Raw genomic sequence first — 20,404 nt, forward strand, 5'->3', positions numbered from 1 at the left:
CAATGACGTAACCTTTCGCAACTTCTCTTTTGTATACCCAATTCTTCAATTCTTCAAGTGACCCAAATAGCTCAAAAAAAGGTTCATTAGAAACCCACATAAATGAAATTAATATATTAATTTGTCGAAAAAACAATAAAAAAAAGTCGGGTTCAACATCGGGTTCGGGTTAATATGTATGACACATTTTTGGGTTTGTATGAAATTTCGTGTCATACATTTTCTACTTTTAATCAGTATACATGCCTCGTTCATGTTCGTTCGGTTCATTTACAAGCCTAAGTAATCTATTTTTAACAAAATATTTCACCAGAACATATATAATATTTCACCAAAATGATAACGAAATCGAGTTAATATGTATGACACAATTTTCGGGTCGGGTTCGGGTTAAGGTCGGGACGGGTCAAGCATTTTCTAGATTTCTCCTACCTAATAAAAATTATATATAATGAATAACACGTATACAAAATCATTTTTTTCACTCTAAAATTATATCAACATTATATAACATGAATAACACGTAATTGACGGTTATGTCATACCTTTTTTGTTTTTTTTTTCTCGTCATTAGCACGTTCCTCGTTAGCACGTTCCTCGTTAGCACGTTCGTCATCGTGAACACCTTCCCCGTTAGCAGGTTCGTCGTCGTCAACACCCTCTTCAAAGTGCATTACACCTTCCTCGATTTCGTTATCATTTTCCTCAAAGTCCTTAGCACATTCCTCGACTTCGTTATCATTTTCCTCAAAGTCGTTAGCACCTTCTTCGACTTCGTTATCATTTTTCTCATACTCCTTAGCACCTTCCTCATACTCTAACTTGTGTTGGTTTTCCGTATACGAATGGTAAGTCCCGTATTCGTGTCGCGGATAACTTTGGGCAATGTAAGATGATTCCCCCTCATCTACAAACACCTGGTTCAAGTCAGGTAACACGGGTCGCACACCCCCGTCATCACAACGAGGCACGGACACAACCTCCTCCTCACCTCGATCAATTCCGGATAACCAAACGCTTTTGGAGACGTACGACTGGTTCGAATCTTCGCGAAAAATTACCAATGTCCCAAAACGACATCTTTATGCTTCACGGTCTCAACCAACGTTTTTATTTAAGAATTTTCATCATTTCATCGGAATGAGTTTGAAAATTTTTGAAAGCCATAAATCCCGTATGTTTTGGTAAATAAACTCTTTTGGTCGATAAGGGTCGTATAGGTCGATAAGGGTTATATGGGTCACTTTCACGTTTTTTCAGACTGAACTCCCTTTCATGTCAGTAATTATACCTTAAATTCATCAAAAGTCGTACCGATAAGCCTCTCATTGCTCAATGAGAGGCGTATAGGGTTTAATGCTCCAACTACCACAACCTTATACGCCTCTCATAGGGCAATGAGAGGCTTATCAAAACCCTTTTTCTGGCACACTAATCGCTTTCACACTATATACTCCTCTTATTGCCCTATACGCCACCTCTGGGGGTATGTGCACTTAAAAAGTAGGGATGTATCAATACCCTCACCCTAAAATAGTTGAAACAAAATACAGAATTATGTTAATTAATATAGATATAGTTTTTATTTAAGGTGTGAATTATTCACGAACGTCGGGAGTTCTAGCATACGTTGTCTTAATCGGGTCCGTGCTAGAGAGCCCCTTCGCACAATAGATCCCCAATTTAAACTGCTTAATGAGAAACCCCTATTACCAAGAATCGAACTTGAGATCTGGAGGAGAAAACTCACCCGGACCTACAATAGATGGAAGTTAAATACCCGTTTGCCACCACTAGAGCACCAGTGATGGTTTAATATAGACTAGTGGGAATGCCCGCGCGTTACCGCAAGTATTTATATTTTTTTTGGCGCACGTTGCGTAGCGGGTATCACATAAAATTTATTTTTAATAGCAATTTGTTAAGACAACTAATATATCAATTCACAAAGTCGACTATAATAGGATTCCCGCGCGATACATAACTAATACATAAGGCATGTTTTAAGATAAAATAAAATACAAGAATTGTCCTTGAGATTAAAATAATAATAATAATAATAACTAAGATGTGATTTACCTATTCGATTCTTCATAACTTACCCTAGTAGATAATGAAGCTTTTTTTTTCTCTGCCTTTAAAGTTTCAGAGGTGTAAAACTATTGTTACTTTTATAAACAGGAACGTTTTCAAAGATCAAGAGAACATAAGCCCCATGTAACAAAGCTTGCATCTCACCTCACTTTTTTATAAACAAGACCCTCTCTATGCCAAAACAACACGATTCACTTGACACAAAAGCATCGTTCAAGTTACTTGGCCGAAAAGTACCAACTTGAACGATGCATTTACTAAGATCGGTGTGGGTCTTCCGTCTTGGCTTTCTTGTTGGGGTCTTCTTCTGTGTCAAATGAATACATTTTGTTAAGTAGACTTTGTAAATAGCTTATCAAGTACTGTTAGTTTTTAAATGAACGATTTATCTTTATAATAATATGTTACTTTTTAGATAATCGATATCTTCCATAAGAATCATGTGTAGATGGTAATAATTAGTACACTGTTATTAAGAATCGGTTGGAATGTTGGGCGGGTCGGGCAGTTAGGTGATGGTTCAGGCCATTAAAGACCTGGTTTACAACAAATAGTGTCAAGCCCGGCTGGAGTCGACTGTTGAACTAATGCTGAAAAAGCTCGGTAGTGTGTCTTATTGTATATATGAGCTCCGGTATGATATCTGGATTAGTATAGCTTGTTGTACATCAATGTGTATGTATGCATAAATAAGAAAAAGAGAATGAAATTTATGTTTTAGTTACCAATGCCCTTAACTAAAGTAAAATATAGACCAATTAACTTTTTATAAATATCACATGCCTAAAAAGGATCTTGAAGGCTAACCTGTGTCAAAGTTTCATGTGATGTGTTTTCACCATATCCATCTCAAGACAACATTTACATCATCAACTACTTACTGGGCAAAACCATTAATATGCCTTCTGTATAAGTAAATAGCATCTTTAGCCTTATCTTTACTGTAATCCAAGAGAGGGGGAGAATTTAAACTAAAATCGAAATACGTGGCATTATATACAACTAAATCTCTTAAATACAATAATTCGAAAGGAATTTATGTACAATAATAAAATCATATGATGAAATAAAAAATATCATGACGAGTTCTTAGAAACACAATTTTTTGATTACTTAGATCAACCTACCATTAGGTCCGTTATGGCTAAGACTATCCACTATCACAATTCAACCCAACCCAATATTTTATTAAAATACAAGTTTCTCTCTCTTCCACCTACACAACCCAATCCAATCCAACTTTTCACTCACATTCACAACCCAACCTACACCAATATTTTATTAAATAAATATAATTTATAATTATTCTTTATTACAATAATCTATATTGATAACCACTTAAATAATATAAAAAGAAAAAATATATATATTATAATATTGAACAACTGTTTGCAACCTTTGGTTGTTTTGCCGATCCGGTCAAAGCATTTAATTATTTTTACATTTTTAAATTGCATATGGCTTTTGTCTTTTTGTAATATGTGGCAACCGGTTGGTGAAAATAATCACCATAGTGGGTAGTCTAAGAATAGGGGGTGTAAACAAGCCTAGAGGCTAGAGAGTTACTCTTGATCGGCTCGGTTAAAAGCTTGAAGGAGTTGAGCTTTAACGAGCCCGAGCTCGAGCCTGAAATACAAAGCTCGTTTAGGCTCGCGAGCCCAAACATAATTTTATCCTTTTTATATACATAATACAATAATAATAATAAATAATAACACTGGTGAGCCGAGCTCGAGATTCGTTTAAGCGATATTGAAGCGAGCTCGAGCCGAGCTTTTAGCTACTTTGAGGTTGTTTTCAAAATAGCTCAAGCCGAGCTCGAGCTTTGGGGTTTACTTGTGAGCCAAGTCGAGCTTAAATAAGTAGGCTCGAACCAATCCGAGCTCGAGCTTCATAAAAACATAACGAGCCGAGCTCGAGCATAGTCGGGCTCGGGCTCAACCCAACTCGTTTACACCCGTAGCTACGAATAGTCATTTCATTCAACTCATAATCAAAATAAGACAACCAAATACATATACGCATACCCTTTTTATATAAACTATAAACATGGATATGTAAACATAACAGAAAATAGCATGATATTTATAAGAAGAAATAAAAAAGAATACTAATTGTTAATCATACCAATTTCAGAAGACGCAAAGAAGCAGCAAGAAATTATGTTCTTGAGATGATTACAGCCACAATAGATCTATAGAAACACTAACAAAACATACAGGTACAACACTATAAATTTACACTTTAAACAGACAGAACCAGCGGCGCGTGGAAACTTTTGTTGCCGAGTAAAGGTGGAATAAACTCTTCGGCCATAGTACCATGTACTCTACAAAACTAACTTCATTATGTAATTCATAAAAATTTCAGTTGCTTGAGTGTAATGGTCCAACTAATAGCCAGTTTCCCTTGATCCTAAACATCTGAAACAACCACCTAGTCTCACCGTTGCAACAACAAAGCACCCCAAAAAAAGTAACCCTAAATCAAAACACCATACAATTATAATTGAAGAATTAATGAGAATATAGCGTGTTACCTCGAAGAATTACCGATCGTCGTCACAGAAATTGATCGTGTATTAGAATTAAGATTGAACAACACATGTAATTCCCCCAATCGCCGCCACATACGGTTGTTGCAGGCACAACAAAGACAAAAGGTGAAATTATAATCTAGAAATTAGATTATACACGGCTATAATCTAATTATATGGCAGTGGTTGATGGTGCAGTTAAGTGAATCAGGGATCAAATTCTCACAATTTTCATTTAACTGATAATATTTTACCTAAATTCAATTTACATGACCACATGTAATACTATCATACAACTACAAGAACATCATACTATCACAATTTATCTTCAAACCCTAGAAATTCAAACAAAATTCAAAACTTTCTTGGCAAAACAACACTAAAATTTAAGAATCAAAAACCCAATAAACATTAACAATAATACATTAATACCTTGTGATCACCACCACCAATGGGAAATCTAAGCCCACCAAGTTGAACATCAATTGAAAAGATTTGCATTCCTTCATGTTGAACCCAAAACGCACCCTCACCGGAGAGGTGGCTCGCCGATGGTTCGCAGGAGGCCACAACCCCATAGGCAACTACATGATAGTTGTTATCATCCCACAAAAGAAAAGCATTATAAAATACAAAAAAAAGTAAACTACCAAAACACCAGCCCGACATTCAGCACTAAACATCCTTAGAAACAAAATGTAAGCATTTGAAGTAATTGAGAAATCTAGTCAGGGGGAATTTACCTAATGTCGTGTATTGACAATGACGATAACACGAACGACGTCCTAAGTTTTCGTCTGGTGTGTCAAACTGTGTGAGTATGACACAACCACAGTATAAATCAACTAAAAAACAAACAGGGCAACTCCCGTACACAAAACTCATTATATTTTAAAAACATATTTTGTATTCAAAATAATTTAATTTTGACAGAAAATTCCAGTATTTCTCAACCAAACACATTTTAGATTACTTCTAGTATTTCCCAACCAAACACATATTTGGAGTACTTGTGTCAATCACGATACCTAATACACAATAGACAATTACTATTTCAGATGTATATCATGAGTACAATGCAGAAGTTATCTGCAAAAGCGAATAACTGTAAATTTTTTCTCCAAAAAATTTATAAAATCGAACACCTAAAGTTTCAGAATCAGTTTACACTACAAACCTCTTTTACAAATGCTCCCCTGCACTTTTTAAAATTTTTACTTTAAGTTTTGTTCCATAAATTAGCCATGTTTCCTAGATGATGAACAACAGTAACCAAATTATTCATTTGAAGATCAAATCAAGAGAAAAGGGAGTATTTAATACCGAAATCATTTTAGGTAAAATATGCACATGATAATCAAAATTAGGGCAAAATCTCACCTGAAGATCTGGAATGGGTTTCACGTTCTCGACATATGGATATCCGACGCTGCCACAATCCAAGCTCTTTCCTGAAACAAAAACAAAATAAGCAAATTAACAATCACCTGGCAATCGGTTTCCAAACCAAAATCGAAAGTCATACATGTTGCCTTCAAATTCAACCAGATTAAGTTGAAACATTAGAGCATGAATTGAAGCAGGGTTGAAGGAATTGAATCGATTACAAACGGAAGCATTCAATCGTCGTCGAAACAGGAAGGGAAGGCTGAAATCCCCCGATTATCCCTTTAGCGTCTTCAAACTATGGGTGAAATACAGATTTAATCCCTCTAAAATAGCTTACACATCCTTGTACATGATGCTTCGTAACTTGTAATCATGGTAAAATTACAATCTTGTCCATCGGATTTGCTTTATATAGTTACTCTAAGGTAGCGTTTAATATGTAGGGATGAGAGGTGGAATGGAGTGGACCACCACCACTGTCAACCGCCGTCGTCATCCACCTTCGCCGCCACACGTCACCGCCGCCCCCCGCCACCGCCGTCACCCGACACCGTCGTTGCCGCCACCCACCTCCATCCCCGCCACTGCCGTCGTAGCCATCCACCATCGCCGTTGCCACCTCCGATCATCGCTACCACCCACCTTCGATTATCTTCGCCACCATCGCCGATGCCACCTCCGATCACCGCCGCCGTTGCCACCCACCTCCGCCATTGCTATCAACCGCCATCACCCACCGCCACCACTTTCCACCACCATCGCCACCGCTACCACCTCTAGGAACCGACGCCACCCACCTTCATCATCACCCACCACCACCACCGCTGTCACCACCCGTCGCCGTCTCCATCCACCACCGCCGGCGCCGCTACAACTGCCACCTATCTCCACCCACCATCGCCGCCCATCATTGACCACCGCCATCCACTTTTATTCCTTCGTCTTTTCTCACATAGCATATAGGGATGGCAATGGGTCGGGTTTGGGACGAGTTTAGGTAATCCCAAACCCAAACCCGGTTAGATAAGCTTGTCCCAAACCCGTCCCAAAACCTGACGGGTTTCTAGCGGGTAAATACCCATCGGGTATCGGGTATACCCGCGAGTTTCTGGTAAACCCGTTAATTTAAAATGATTACTCGTTGGGTATACTCATCTCAAAACCTATTGGATATCTATCGGGTAATTACTAACCGGTTACATTTTATATTGTCATTAAAAAAATATATATATATATCAAATAACTATAATGTATACGGAATAGAATACATATATGTGTAAAAAATGGATGTATCATATATATATACATATTTAATAATATAAAAGAAATTATATGGGGTATACAATCGGGTAAACGGGTACACTTTATCGGGTAATTGGGTCGGGTAAATGGGTATATCACTAAATCCCAAACTCGTCCCAAACCCGCGAAAAAAATAAAAACTATTCCCAAACCCTATTAACCGACCCCAAACCCGTCCCAAATGTGTCGGGTTTCGGGTTTACCCAGCGGGTTCGGGTTTGATCGCCATCCCTAATAGCAAACCACAAAAAGTAATGGTTCATTCCATTCTCACATTATAACCAAACAAGACATGAAATGGTAATAATCAATTCCATTATCTCATCCATTTCATTACCTCATCCATTCCATTCCTCTATCCATTCAATTATCCATACCAAATAGACCCTAAACTTTCATATTTGGAGAAAAACGATGTTATGTAGTAAAGGTTCAGATGCACTAAATTTGGTTATAGTCTTTTCAGAAATACTTTGGATAATTTTTGGAGATGCAAAGTGGATGTGTTCTTTTTCATTTTGAGGAAATTAGAGATGAGACATTCTTAAAGCTAACGAATACCATTTAGACATGTCACCAACTCCCAACGCCACCAACCAAAAACCATCTCCTTTTGCCAGCCCACGACACCATAAGCCCGTAAGGACCCAACTGTCTCTTTATCTTTTCATCAATTTACTAAAATTACGTGTCAACTGATTTATTAATGTTCTTTTTAGTTAATTGCAAACGAATGATTGTATATAATAATAATAATAATAATAATAATAATAATAATAATAATAATAATAATAATAATAATAATAATAATAATAATAATAATAATAATAAGGGTAGGGATATGGTAAAAAGTGTCTAAAATGTAAGAAGGGTAAGAAGTGTTTTAAACCATTGGATATTTGATCTAATGGTTGAGATCAATAGGGTATAAAATGTAAATTGTGTTTTAATTAGAAGGACCTTATGTAAAAATTGAAGGGCAATAGTGACTTTTCCAACATTTCAAATATGGTAACCGTTTCAAAACCACCCATCAAACTCCTAAAAATCAGCGAATTATATGTAACCGCCATCAATCTCCAAAAAGAAATCAGCGAATTTCTTCATACTTTAAAACATTCCCAGATTTTTAAAACGTAATCGCAGATTCAAGTCATGGTGTTTTAACTGAAGACATTGTTGATGGCGTGGTGTTTTATCTGGAGACATTGTTCATGGCGTAGTGTTTTATAAATACAAAACATTCCCAGATTTTAAAACACCATGACTAGGATTCAAGTCATGGTGTTTTATCTGGATACCTTGTTCATAGTGTGGTGTTTTAAACATCTATGATTCAAGTCATGGTGTTTTATCAGGAGACATTATTCATGGCGTGGTGTTTTATCTGGAGACATTGTTCATAGCGTGGTGTTTTATCTGGAGACATTGTTCATGGTGTGGTGTTTTATCTGGAGACATTATTCATGCCGTGGTGTTTTATCTGGAGACATTGTTCATGGCGTGGTGTTTTGTCTCCAGATGTTTAAAACACTATGCCATGAACAATGTCACCAGATAAAACACCACGCCATGATTCAAGTCATGGTGTTTTATCTGGAATCCCCAGCAACCTTCTATGAATATAACACCATACAACTTAATAGAACACCAGAATAAAACACTATGATACACATTAACCTGCATCGCTGGACTCCATTGAAATTGATATAAAACACCAGAATCGAAAAAAGGCGCAGACGTTAAACAACTGGAATGGGGATATCGATTTGATAATCCTTTATGTATTTATAATTAATGATGATTGAAAGATACGTATAACACAATCGTATGGAAATTACAAAATTCGTTCAAATCCCTAAACAATCTCATGGACGGTTATTTTTGGATCAGTTATGTTGAATTTGAATTAAATGACAAAAATGTACAATTACAAAACTACCCTTTTGAATTAATTAAGAGGATGGACACTTGTCATTCCAGGAATATTTCTTACACTTCTTACAAATTAAGCACTTTGTACAGGATCCTAAACCATAATAATAATAATAAGAGAATATTTTAATTAACGGTTATTGGATTCTAATAATCCTAAGTTTCACCTGTTAGCCAATAATAATCTCAACTTTAAAAATTTTCTCAAACGATCCTAACTTGTAAGAATTTGGTCTGCATTGATCCTTTATAACATATAAGAATTTGGCTTTTTCAATAGATCCATGTGCACCTGCACTCTCCTTAATTGAATTAAATGCACATGCAGTTTGAAAATGATCGATGGGGGCCAAATTCTTACAAGTTGGTATCGTTAGAAGGAATTATTAGAGTTGAGATTATCATCGACCAACACATAAAACTTAGAATTATTAAAATCCAATAAGTTTTAAGAGACCAAAAATTCACTGACGGATGTGTTCATGGTGATCACAAAGAATCACCGACAGATAGTTAAATTTTCTAAAAAAAAGTTCAACATACATACAAATGTTTTAATTACAAAAACTAAATAAAGAAAAAAAGGTTAAATGACCACACATTACTTGTTGGTAATATGTTGTTGATTCACATTGCCGTGGATATTGAAAATTATGCTATGCATACGCGACCTTAAGGATTTGATTTTATATAAAGTTACCGATAGATTACACCTACGAGTTCTAAATTACAGATAAGATCACTAACCCAAGGATTAGCCTTCGATGCGTCCACAATATTAAAAAATATTTCAGATTAAAATTTTCCGTTGAAAAGGATTTTAATAAAGGCCCAAACTATCTAGACACTTGGTGTGTAGATACTTACCATAAAAAGGTGTTTTTTATCCTTATGTGCACACTCTGCAGTGTCGAACTGTGCCCAAAACGTGGCGTTTTGGTCCGGTTAACCAGACAAAGACTGACGGGTGTCTGACGGGTCTGTTGACCGGACCAAAACGCCGAGCTTTGGCCGCGTTTTGGTCCTGTCAACCAGATCGGGTGTCAGTCTTTTATCTGGTTGACAGGATCAAAATGCGGCCAAAGCTCGGCGTTTTGGTCCAGTTAACAGACCCGTCAGAAACTCGTCAGTCTTTGTTAGGTTAACCGGACCAAAACGCCGCGTTTTGGTCACAGTTCGACACTGCAGTGTGTGCATATAAGGACAAAAACATCTTTTAAAGTGTGTAGATAGACAAATAGGTGTTCCAATAGGTACACCCATAATAAATTTGCTTGCGACCATATGTAGGCAATTTTGTAGTGTTTGTTTGTTTCATAAGAATATAGTCCCTAAATTTTTTATATGACACTTCAAGGTTCATGCTAATATTATTTATTATCTTATCACATGAGTATTTTCTTATGTCTTCTTGGCTTTTTAGCTTGGTATTCTAAGAGGAGAAACTCAATGAAATTCAAATATTAACTTTTTAAATTTTTTGCAACATAAAAGTTATTATAATCATGTTGACCATGAGTACTTCAAAACTAATCTATTTCCAACTTGGCCACTACTCCTAACTCGTCAATCAAAAGCTCATCAATATTTTTCTTACAAAAGAATAATAAATTCCCACCAACTATTGGAAACTTAAATAGGGGAGAAAACTCAACATGGAAGCCTGAATTTGCATAAAAAAATATATATTTTCCAAAGGGTAATCAGTTTTATAATTTTAATATGGTGGCAAGGAACCAAAATTTGGTCGCCATAACATGGGGAGCATCAGTAAAATTTAGTATCGTTCAGTTTTTTGTTTCACTTCTTTTGGCTGTTTTCTTCATGGCAGCAGTTTATATAGCCCGTGAATATGTAACCTTTAGCATGATTCCGGTAACAGTAGATGTTACATTTTCTTCTGGCTCTTCGCAGCCGGAGTGCAATATGTTTTCTGGGAAATGGGTGTATGATGACAAGTCATACCCTCTTTACAAAGAGAAAGAATGCAAATTTATGTCGGATCAATTGGCCTGCAACAAGTTTGGAAGACAGGATTTGAGCTATCAATATTGGAGGTGGCAACCTCACCATTGTGACATCCCAAGGTCTCTCTCCGTCTCTCTCTCTCTCTCAAAAAACACATACACACACACGTGTGCACCCAATATGTCGGAGATCAGATTAGTTACAACTTAAACATAATCATGCTTACATATTACATTCTTATACGCACACAGTCTTATTTTCAAAGTTACTATATACCCTGACTCATACATAACAAGTTACAATCCTGATCATGTGCGTGTGGTGGATTCATGATTTCTTGTCACGACAAATTTCTTTGAGGGACATATATATGTTAACTAATTTTTATGTTTTTATTTTTAGTGCACTACAAAACACCACAATAACAATTTTTTTGTCCAAGGTACACACTTAATGCCGTAAACGAGCCGATCTGAGCCAGGTTGGGCTTGGGTTCAAAGTTAAACGACGGCTCGTTTATCTTCACGAGATGAAATTCGTCTAGTAAAAATTTCAAGTCAACTTGTAATTAATATGTAAAATTTTGTATGATTTACACACACATATATGTATATATAAAGTAATACTTTTTACATACACATAATACATAATTTATGTATATTAAAATTTGGGTTAAAATTTAAGCGAGTCGAACAAATGAGTTTACCATGACTCATTTGAGCAAGATTTTATCAAGCGAGCTTTGAGCTGCGTGTTTTTTTGAACAGCCTATTAAATGTTAGGATATCCAATGTAGAAATTAGTCCATAAGTTCTATGATTTGTTATGCTTGAATGAGTTTTAATCTCTTCACTCATTCTGCTAATTATTCTATAATTTGTTATGTTTTCATGTTAGGTTCAATGCAACAAGATTGTTGGAGGAGCTAAGAAACAAGAGGATGGTGTTTGTAGGGGATTCTTTAAATAGAGGTCAATGGGTTTCAATGGTTTGTCTATTAGATTCATCCATTCATGATCCAAACATGAAACTCATGAACAACACTGGTTCCAACTTAATAATCTATAAAGCTCTTGTAAGTAAATAAAAAGCTAATTAGTAAAATAGACATCTTTGTTTTCGTTTCGGTATATCAATTAAACAACTACCGAATTTATCATGTAATTTGAAAGATTCTAATCTTTTTGAGTGAATATTTGATGCGATGAAGGGTTACAACGCGTCAATCGAGTTCTATTGGGAACCTTTGTTGGTCGAGTCTAACTCAGACGACCCAGTGAACCATAAGTTACCTGAAAGGATCGTTCGGACGCAGTCCATTGAAAAGCATGCCAAGGTTTGGACAGATGCAGACATACTAGTCTTCAATTCCTATCTTTGGTGGAAACAACCTCATATCAAAGTCTTGTAAGTCTATACGATCAATCTAGAGATTGTTTTATTAACTTTTATCAAATAGTTGTAGGTAAAAGTCTTCATGGTTGGAGAAACATCAATATGTTGTCCATTAATTACAATTAAATTAAACTATATGTTGCTTACAAAAGTAATTTTGTAATTAATTAATAAGATGTTGAATTTAATGATGATTAATTAGGTGGGGTTCGTTTAAAGATGAAAACGGAATATATAAAGAAGTGGAGAATCTACGTAGCTATGAAATGGCCTTTAAAACATGGTCGGACTGGCTAGAGATACATGTTGATAGAGCAAAGACTCGATTATTTTTCATCAGCATGTCACCTGTTCATGAAAAGTAAGAACTTAATTCAATTTTGTCCAAGTTTAATTTAGCATCAAGTTTATTACAAATGCTAGTGTTGATATTTTAATTTCATTTTCAATGTTTTTGTATAGTCGACAAACTGGATTTAAATTATCCAAACAATGACCTATTATTAATAATAAAAAAAATATATATGACTGGTAGCAGCAGTCCTACTTTTTATTTTTGTTGTGAAAGACAATCTCACTTTAACCGAAAAGTAAGTCCGTTTGCCCCTAATGGATAAATGACTGTTTTTTTTTTCGATCGGAATTTTGTAAATGTTTAAAACAAAAAGTGAGGGGACCGAAAAAGGCACTTTTCTTTTCATTAGAGTGTGATTGCCATTAACAAGTGAAGTGAAAGTTGAGAGCGTCATTACTGCTACAAATTATGATTGGACACTAAGTCATAGTCTGGATTATTAAAATCAATTTGCTTATATAGTTTAACAAATGTGTGATTCTAAAAGAGAAAAAAACCATATTATCGATTGTAGGGCTGAAGAGTGGGGTGGATCTAGTGATCAAAATTGTTATAGTGAGACTGATTTGATTACGAAGGAGGGGTATACCGGCAACAAAACAGATCCAAACATGATGAGAATAGTAGAAAACACCGTTGATGAATTGAAAACAAGAGGTTTGAAAGTTGAAATCATCAACATAACTCAACTTTCAGAATACAGGAAAGAAGGTCATCCATCGATTTATAGGAAACAATGGGGTGCATTGAGTGAAGAACAATTATCAAACCCAAATAGTTATTCAGATTGTATACATTGGTGTCTTCCTGGTGTGCCTGATGTATGGAATGAGCTTCTATATGCTTATATTTTTCAACAATGAAGATACCATATATTGTTTAGTTAATTAGATGTCAATGCACCATGTACATATTCTCTTTTTTTTTTCATTTTTATTCCTAAAACAATAACATACTATGGTTCAGTCTTTAAACTATCATTAAATACATCTTGGTCTAATATTACCCCACAAGCTAAACAAGAGAGCATCGTGGTTTAAAAATGTAAAACTTGAAATGAAAACATAAAAACATATTTTTTTCCAACGGTCTCTTACTTTCATTTTGCATGGATTAAAAAAAAATGTGATACAAAATGTCAAAACTTCTCTATTCAATGTGTGCTCCCATGCAAATGCCTTCTAGTTCAATATGAAATGTCTGCCGTCATCGCCAGTTCGGGTTTTCTCCTAATCACTGCTTCCATTCTTCATGTTCACCCTCGTTATCAGATTCGACCCCATTGTCCAAGGCAGGATAGTAGGGTTTTGTTTCCCATCCGAAAATTTTCCATAACCAAAAATTTCGGTTCGGTTTTCAGATAATCATTTTCAATAACAAAAAAAAAATCGAACAGGGTTATAACAGGCCCCTTTTATATTTTATTTTGTTTAACTAGCATGGCCCATTTCATATTTTAATATGTTTACGCGCGCCTAGCATAATGCAACAATGTGTTATAAATATTGCATGTTTTGATGAGGTAAAACACTTTTCATTTGTATTTAGTTGTGAGAGAGCGATTTATTGTTTTTGTTAACCTTAAATGCGGAATTAGAATAGAATTGAAAGAACAATGATCAAAGGAATTGATTATGATTGAACATTAAAATGAATTCAAGAACAATTACAGAAAAGATCTCAATTGAGTGAATGAATACAACAAGAATTAGAAGCCCTAATTATACCCCCAATTGTCCAACGGTTACTAAGAGACTCTAACCAAACATACAACAGTATTGACATCTTTAGTCCTCTACGTTTAAAGTATTAAACACTCTGTACTATACTTCAACTTTCACCAAATTGTCAAATATTGCCCAAAGTTCTCTGCTGCTCAGTTTTATCCGTTAACTCTGTTGACTTTCATTGACCAATATTAACTTCCTTTAACTAACTAACAACACAGAACATTTGATTAATCCAGCTCAATATCTAACAATTTTCTTGTTCGAGTACCCAAAGTACAGTTTCTTTCTAGGTGAGACAACCAATGATAAGTAATAAATACACTAAATAGTAGCTTATAAAGGTGAACAAATGCTAGCTTACGAGTATATTTTGGTAGAAATTATTAAATAAAACAGAACAAAAAACAATAAATAGGTTTACCCAACAAGTGTATTTTGTTCACACTTTCCTAACAACAAGACACACATCAACAAAAACATAAACTAAAAAAGCGGCTTTTTAACTGTAACCGAAAGATAACCAAATTAAAGGAAACGCTGACAGTTCAATTTTCAGAAAATACAAAAACCAATCATATCGGTTTCAAATCAAAACCGAACTGAATCAAGCACACCCTTAGCAACTAACATGATACAGATTGTTCCTACACAAGCAATTGAACTCAAACATTTGAATATGTGAAACAAGCAATCACATCAGAGATGTTACACGTTTAGGTCCTAATTAAACTATCACTAAATACATCTTGGTCTAATTATTTATCAACCCATGAAAGTTTAAATTTATTTTAACTAAAATTTAAAGGACATTTTTTATACATAGTATAGAGGATTTTATGAGGTTGTTTTATTAAACAACCTCCACTCCACCATATACTCATCCTTCTATTCCAAAATTACCTATGTCGACGACTTGATACCTAAATTACCTATTTAGGGGTCGTTAGCAAATTTTTTTCACACCAAATGTTTTCAAATATCATCACTTCTACTAAACAAAGGAGTATTACCGATGGAATACTTTTGTCGCTAATAAATGATGAAAATTTTCGATGGATCCCAACGTACACATCAAGAGAAATTTGGAAAAGGAAAACTAATTAGAACAACCGGGGTTAGACCGACGTAATCCATCGGTGATTATGGATATGTTGTCGACGTAATCCATGTTCGGGGTTAGACCGACAGTTACCAACGAACACCTAACACGAGAAATTCCAGGTTTTTTTTTGGGGGGGGGGGATGGGACAAGTTACAAATGAACTATCTTTAAGAAACTTCGAGGATAACACTTTTTACAAGATTCCCGCCTAGACATTCTAGTCATTTATCGATATCACTACTAAATAAAGAAGTATCACCAATAGACTTTTACTATGGATGCTACCCATCGGTAAATACCAACGAATTCCAACAAACCTAAAAAATGTGTTAGTGAATATCAAGATCCGAATCAAGACTCCCACCAGGGGATCAATCCTATGGACCCTGCAAGGGGTGCTACCCCCTTGAACCTCAAGGTTCGTTGATGCTGGAATGATAATAGACTCGAGTAATGATGTTTAAGGTATTTCAATTTCGTCAACTAAATTTCAATGAACTTAAATGACATAATGACACTAAAATCACTCATGTTATCACTCATGTTGGTGTCATGTTACTCAACTTAGTTATATTTTGGGATGGTTTGTATAATGTGGATAAGCATGTAAGTAGTAAACTTTTGAATGGTTATTGCTTCATTAATGGTAGTGTTCATGTATTTGGTTCCTGAAAAGTTTTAATTTGGACCCATCCTAAGAGGTATAACTATTCATTTTGATTGTTTTAAAAAAATGTGTGTGTTATATAATCGGGCTAGGTATCACCTAATCTTATGTCCATGAAAATTTTCAAAACTAATCCCAAACCTAAGTACCTGTCCCGAATGCTATGGGTTTTCCCATCAGGTTCGGGTTTGATGGTTATCCTTAATCTTTGCAAATTGTTGATGTTTTCACGAAGACTCAGTTGGCTACTCAATTTCATATCTTGTCTGACAAAATCTCATTGCTTATCGCTATTACATTGCAAGTCTGAGGGATATATTGTGCTCGTATTGTATTGCGCTTTTACTTAACCCGTTTAACTAGATTAGCCTATATAATTTTCAATATTTATTGTCTTGTTTTTCTTTCTTTTGTGTAACATCTCTTTTTTTTTCTCTCTAATGAAACCTAGCCATATTCTCTATATAACACTAATAATTTACAGGTATTTAGTTATTTGTTAAGTTTTAGTTTAGCTAGGTTAGTGTAGTTTTTGTTTATCTTTGTTAAGTGGTATTAGAGCATTCACAACGAGTCTACATCTCCAACTCTATTTACCTTTAAAATTAGAGCATTCTATCTATTTCATATATTTGCTTCTCTATCAGAGTTTTCATCTCTATCTCTATCTTTAGAATTCAAAGATCGGGCTACAATTTTCACATCTTCAATATTTAAAGATTGTTTCTCAAGCCTTTCTGTTTGAACCTTAGACACTTTGGTTATAGTTGTAAATTATGCCTCGAATGAGGTATGCGCATATAATCACTACAAGAAATAACCACTTTTAGCAGTGACACCATTAGCGACGACAAGCCAAATGTCGCAGCTATTGGTCGACCCGCGTCCCAGTGTCTGAAACATAACCCCAGCCATTGATCCTTATCCTTGTGACAACTGGCACAAAACCGGTCTTTTCCGTACAGTTTAATTATTATTTAATATCTGCAATTATGTGCTTAAATGTCAACATTGTCTGATTACATGCTATACATATGAATCCATGCACGTTTTATACTTCAAATATTGCTTTATGCATTACTTTGAGCGTTGCGTCAGAAAGACTCGTAAACTCACTGCAATTCTCCAGAAAGCAGTCAGATAATAGAACTAGGGCCTAGGAATAGGTCGAACATCTAAAATACGTTAAAACCCAAGTGTGGATACAAGGGTTAACATATAAACTTTCCGGAAGCTAAACTATGCACTAAAAAGGAGCCGAAACGCACTTTAAATGCAGAATTCAGCTTAAATCAGCACTAATTCAGCTATAATCAGCTATTTAACACAATAGTATCATGCAAAATTTATGTTTTATTGTCCTAAATAACTTACAAAGTGTCGGGAATTGAAACTGCCACAAAAGGTGCTTCATACCTCGTGAAACTGCGCAATTCAGCACGTTAACTAACCGTAACGAACTAAACAACCGAACAATAACCGGGACATCAAAATTTGTCTAGAAGTAATGTTTTTATGATATTAAACTAGTATTGATGCTAGAACACCTTAAAATCATAAAAACACCTAAACAAACTTAAACTAACTTAAACCCCCTCGTTTGCACTTGAAACCCCTAACTTCCCAAATTTTACACTTTACCCCCCCCCCTTTCACCATGGCCGGCCCAAATGTGCCCCACATGACTTTTAATATTTTATTTGATCTTGTCCCCTAATTTGGTGCACATAATCTAAAAGAAGGATCATATGTTGGAGTTTTTTTTATAAAGACCATAAAGTAGCCACTTTGTCCAACACTTCACAATTTCTTCATCTTCTTCCTCCCTTTCTTCATTGGTCTCGGCTCAAGCACACTACACATACACCACCATTTTCAAGCTTCAATATCATGATTCAAGGTCACTAGGAGGTGTAAGAAGCTTATCTAAGAAGGTGTAAGGTGCTAGAAGTGGAAGGACCACCTTGTGGAGTTTTTAAGCTCTCATTTTCTTCCTTGTTCATCATCTTCATTCTTGTGCCACTTCCCTAGCCATTAGAGCTAGTAGTAAGCTTCTTGATCACTAAAATAAGTCATGTTTATGTTATGTGCAAGTTTCACCATCTAAACAACTTAACTTCTAATGTTAAAAATGAAAAGATCTAACATATTCATGAAGAAAATAAGTGATTACATGAAATTTTGGTGTATGTAATGAAGTTTTTGATGTTATATCTTGTGTTTATGTTTAGATCAAGTATGTTAAAGCTTGGATCTAACAAGTTTAAGTATGGATCTTGAAGGATCCATGGTTAAACTTGAAGATGAACATATGAAGCATTATGTGAACATGAAAAATGAATTTTGATGCATAGTCTTGTAATCTTGAAGTAATAAAGTGTGTGTAGAACTAATTTTTGAAACTAAAATTCATGGAAAGTTTGTTGAAAATTTAACATAAAGCTTGTTTTTTTGAAAGATCTAAAGTTATTAAGCATGGATCTTGAAAGATCCATGGTTAAACATGATGTTAAAAATAATGACCTTTCTAATAAACATAAAATTGGTTTTAGAACATGGTTTACAAACTTTAAAGACCATTAAACTCATGGATGAGTTGGTTAATAAAATAAAGTTTCATAAAAGTTTGCTTAAAATACTCAAGAACACTTGTTTTTGAAAAGATCATCTTATGTGAAGTGTAGATCTAGAAGACTACACATTTTTAACAAAAATCAAGTTCACCATGATGTTTCATATGAAGAAGTTAGTGTTTATTGTTGATGATTATTGTTGGAAAATTGTTTTGGAGTTGAAAAGAAAATAAACACATGTTTTGAAAATATGGGAAACCTCCATTTTTAGGGGAAACTATGTCAAAATTTTTATAAATCTTTGACACTTAGAAAAATATAAGTTTTGGTGAAACTTATTCCCCAAAAATCCACCTAAAAATATTTACCAAGGTTTCCCTAATTTTTGTGTAAAATTACAAGTCAAGAAATGATGGTTTCTTCAAGTTAAAATTAATATTAAGTATGTATATTTTTTTTTAGAGAAAATATATATATTTAGTGATCACCAAATTTTGTGCCAAGTGTATATTATGTGTATTATATGTAGTAGTGTATTAGGAACTTGAAAATACACTAAATACTCCAAAGGAGTATGAATACAAAAATACACATACAAATACATGAGAATACATAAGTATACAAGTATACAAAAATTTCTCACAAGGAAATACATGGTCAAATACAAGAAAATATATTTCTTAGCATATTATTAAACTTGGACAATATTAAATATATAATTTTGGACAAATATATATAACCTATACCAAGTATTGGAATTTATACGAAAATCGGGTGGATAACAAGAATAACCGTATATATTTTATAGCATGACAAAATATATTTTTCATACAAGCCTTAAAAATATATTATTTTTAAGAAATATAATTCCGAAAAGTAATAAAAATCAAAGTATTGATTTTTGGTGAAAAACACAAAATACAAAAGTGTTTACATAAAATACAAGTATACTTTCCTAAGAATACTTGTACAAAAATAATATTGAGAATATTATTTCATACTTATATTTATTTTTGTGGAAAATAATATAAGTAACATATATGAAAAGTTAAAAACATAAATTATTTTTTAACAACTTGTTACCTCGAAAAGTCTACATAAACAAATATATATTTGAGGAGTAAAATATATATTTACAAGACACGTTACAAACTCAAAGTGCAAGACACGACAACCGGGTAAGACCCGACAAACAAGGGCACGACCCTCACAAAGATTGAACATACAAAGAGCATATACATAAACAAAAGATGGTGACTTGTACTTGTGTCATACAAGTCTAGTGACTAGAACACGTATAGGTCTTACGGCACAGGATACGTAAAGTTGAGAGTTCATGTCCCCACTTTTAAAGTTTT

The 20,404-nt window shown here is 34.5% G+C and overlaps 3 protein-coding genes across 12 annotated transcripts; 2 read left to right on the forward strand and 1 right to left on the reverse strand.

Annotated features, from left to right (window-relative positions):
- Window positions 1-2,102: 2,102 nt before the first annotated feature.
- Window positions 2,103-6,324, reverse strand: LOC118487328. 10 transcript variants are annotated; one of them, XR_004881383.1, is made up of 7 exons: window positions 6,156-6,323; window positions 6,011-6,081; window positions 5,374-5,440; window positions 4,634-5,214; window positions 4,222-4,530; window positions 2,902-3,035; window positions 2,121-2,751 (listed from the first exon to the last, which is right to left on the reverse strand). XR_004881383.1 is itself a non-coding variant. In XM_035984063.1 (5 exons), exons 1-5 carry the CDS (start codon window positions 6,191-6,193, stop codon window positions 4,461-4,463), a joined length of 372 nt encoding a protein of 123 aa, XP_035839956.1. In that variant the 5' UTR covers window positions 6,194-6,324; the 3' UTR covers window positions 4,242-4,460. The 10 variants fall into 10 exon arrangements, 2 of the variants coding, with proteins under 2 accessions (XP_035839956.1, XP_035839957.1); XR_004881387.1 differs by having other exon boundaries at window positions 2,103-2,751; window positions 4,222-4,517; window positions 4,634-5,881; window positions 6,156-6,324; XR_004881384.1 differs by lacking the exon at window positions 5,374-5,440 and having other exon boundaries at window positions 2,114-2,751; window positions 4,222-4,299.
- A 140-nt stretch (window positions 6,325-6,464) lies between these two features.
- Window positions 6,465-8,058, forward strand: LOC118487241 (formin-like protein 14). Its single transcript, XM_035983903.1, has 2 exons — window positions 6,465-6,959; window positions 8,041-8,058. The coding sequence occupies exons 1-2, from the start codon at window positions 6,465-6,467 to the stop codon at window positions 8,056-8,058; spliced, it is 513 nt and encodes a 170-aa protein (XP_035839796.1).
- A 2,869-nt stretch (window positions 8,059-10,927) lies between these two features.
- On the forward strand, window positions 10,928-13,945 carry LOC118487330 (protein trichome birefringence-like 34). The gene is made up of 5 exons (XM_035984065.1): window positions 10,928-11,343; window positions 12,122-12,299; window positions 12,435-12,631; window positions 12,822-12,980; window positions 13,489-13,945. Exons 1-5 carry the CDS (start codon window positions 10,979-10,981, stop codon window positions 13,835-13,837), a joined length of 1,248 nt encoding a protein of 415 aa, XP_035839958.1. The 5' UTR covers window positions 10,928-10,978; the 3' UTR covers window positions 13,838-13,945.
- The last annotated feature ends 6,459 nt before the right edge of the window (window positions 13,946-20,404 follow it).

This window comes from Helianthus annuus, chromosome 15, assembly GCF_002127325.2.
Source record: "Helianthus annuus cultivar XRQ/B chromosome 15, HanXRQr2.0-SUNRISE, whole genome shotgun sequence".
NCBI lineage: Eukaryota > Viridiplantae > Streptophyta > Magnoliopsida > Asterales > Asteraceae > Helianthus > Helianthus annuus.

Coding starts and splice junctions, on each gene's coding strand:
- LOC118487328 (XM_035984063.1), bottom strand. CDS start 6,193: ATGTTTCAACTTAATCTGGTTGAATTTGAAGGCAACAT. Junction 6,082..6,155: donor GTTGAATTTGAAGGCAACAT/GTATGACTTTCG, acceptor TTTTTGTTTCAG/GAAAGAGCTTGGATTGTGGC. Junction 5,215..5,373: donor TTGTCAATACACGACATTAG/GTAAATTCCCCC, acceptor ACTATCATGTAG/TTGCCTATGGGGTTGTGGCC.
- LOC118487241 (XM_035983903.1), top strand. CDS start 6,465: ATGAGAGGTGGAATGGAGTGGACCACCACCACTGTCAACCGCCGTCGT.
- LOC118487330 (XM_035984065.1), top strand. CDS start 10,979: ATGGTGGCAAGGAACCAAAATTTGGTCGCCATAACATGGGGAGCATCA. Junction 12,300..12,434: donor TAATAATCTATAAAGCTCTT/GTAAGTAAATAA, acceptor GATGCGATGAAG/GGTTACAACGCGTCAATCGA. Junction 12,981..13,488: donor ATGTCACCTGTTCATGAAAA/GTAAGAACTTAA, acceptor TATCGATTGTAG/GGCTGAAGAGTGGGGTGGAT.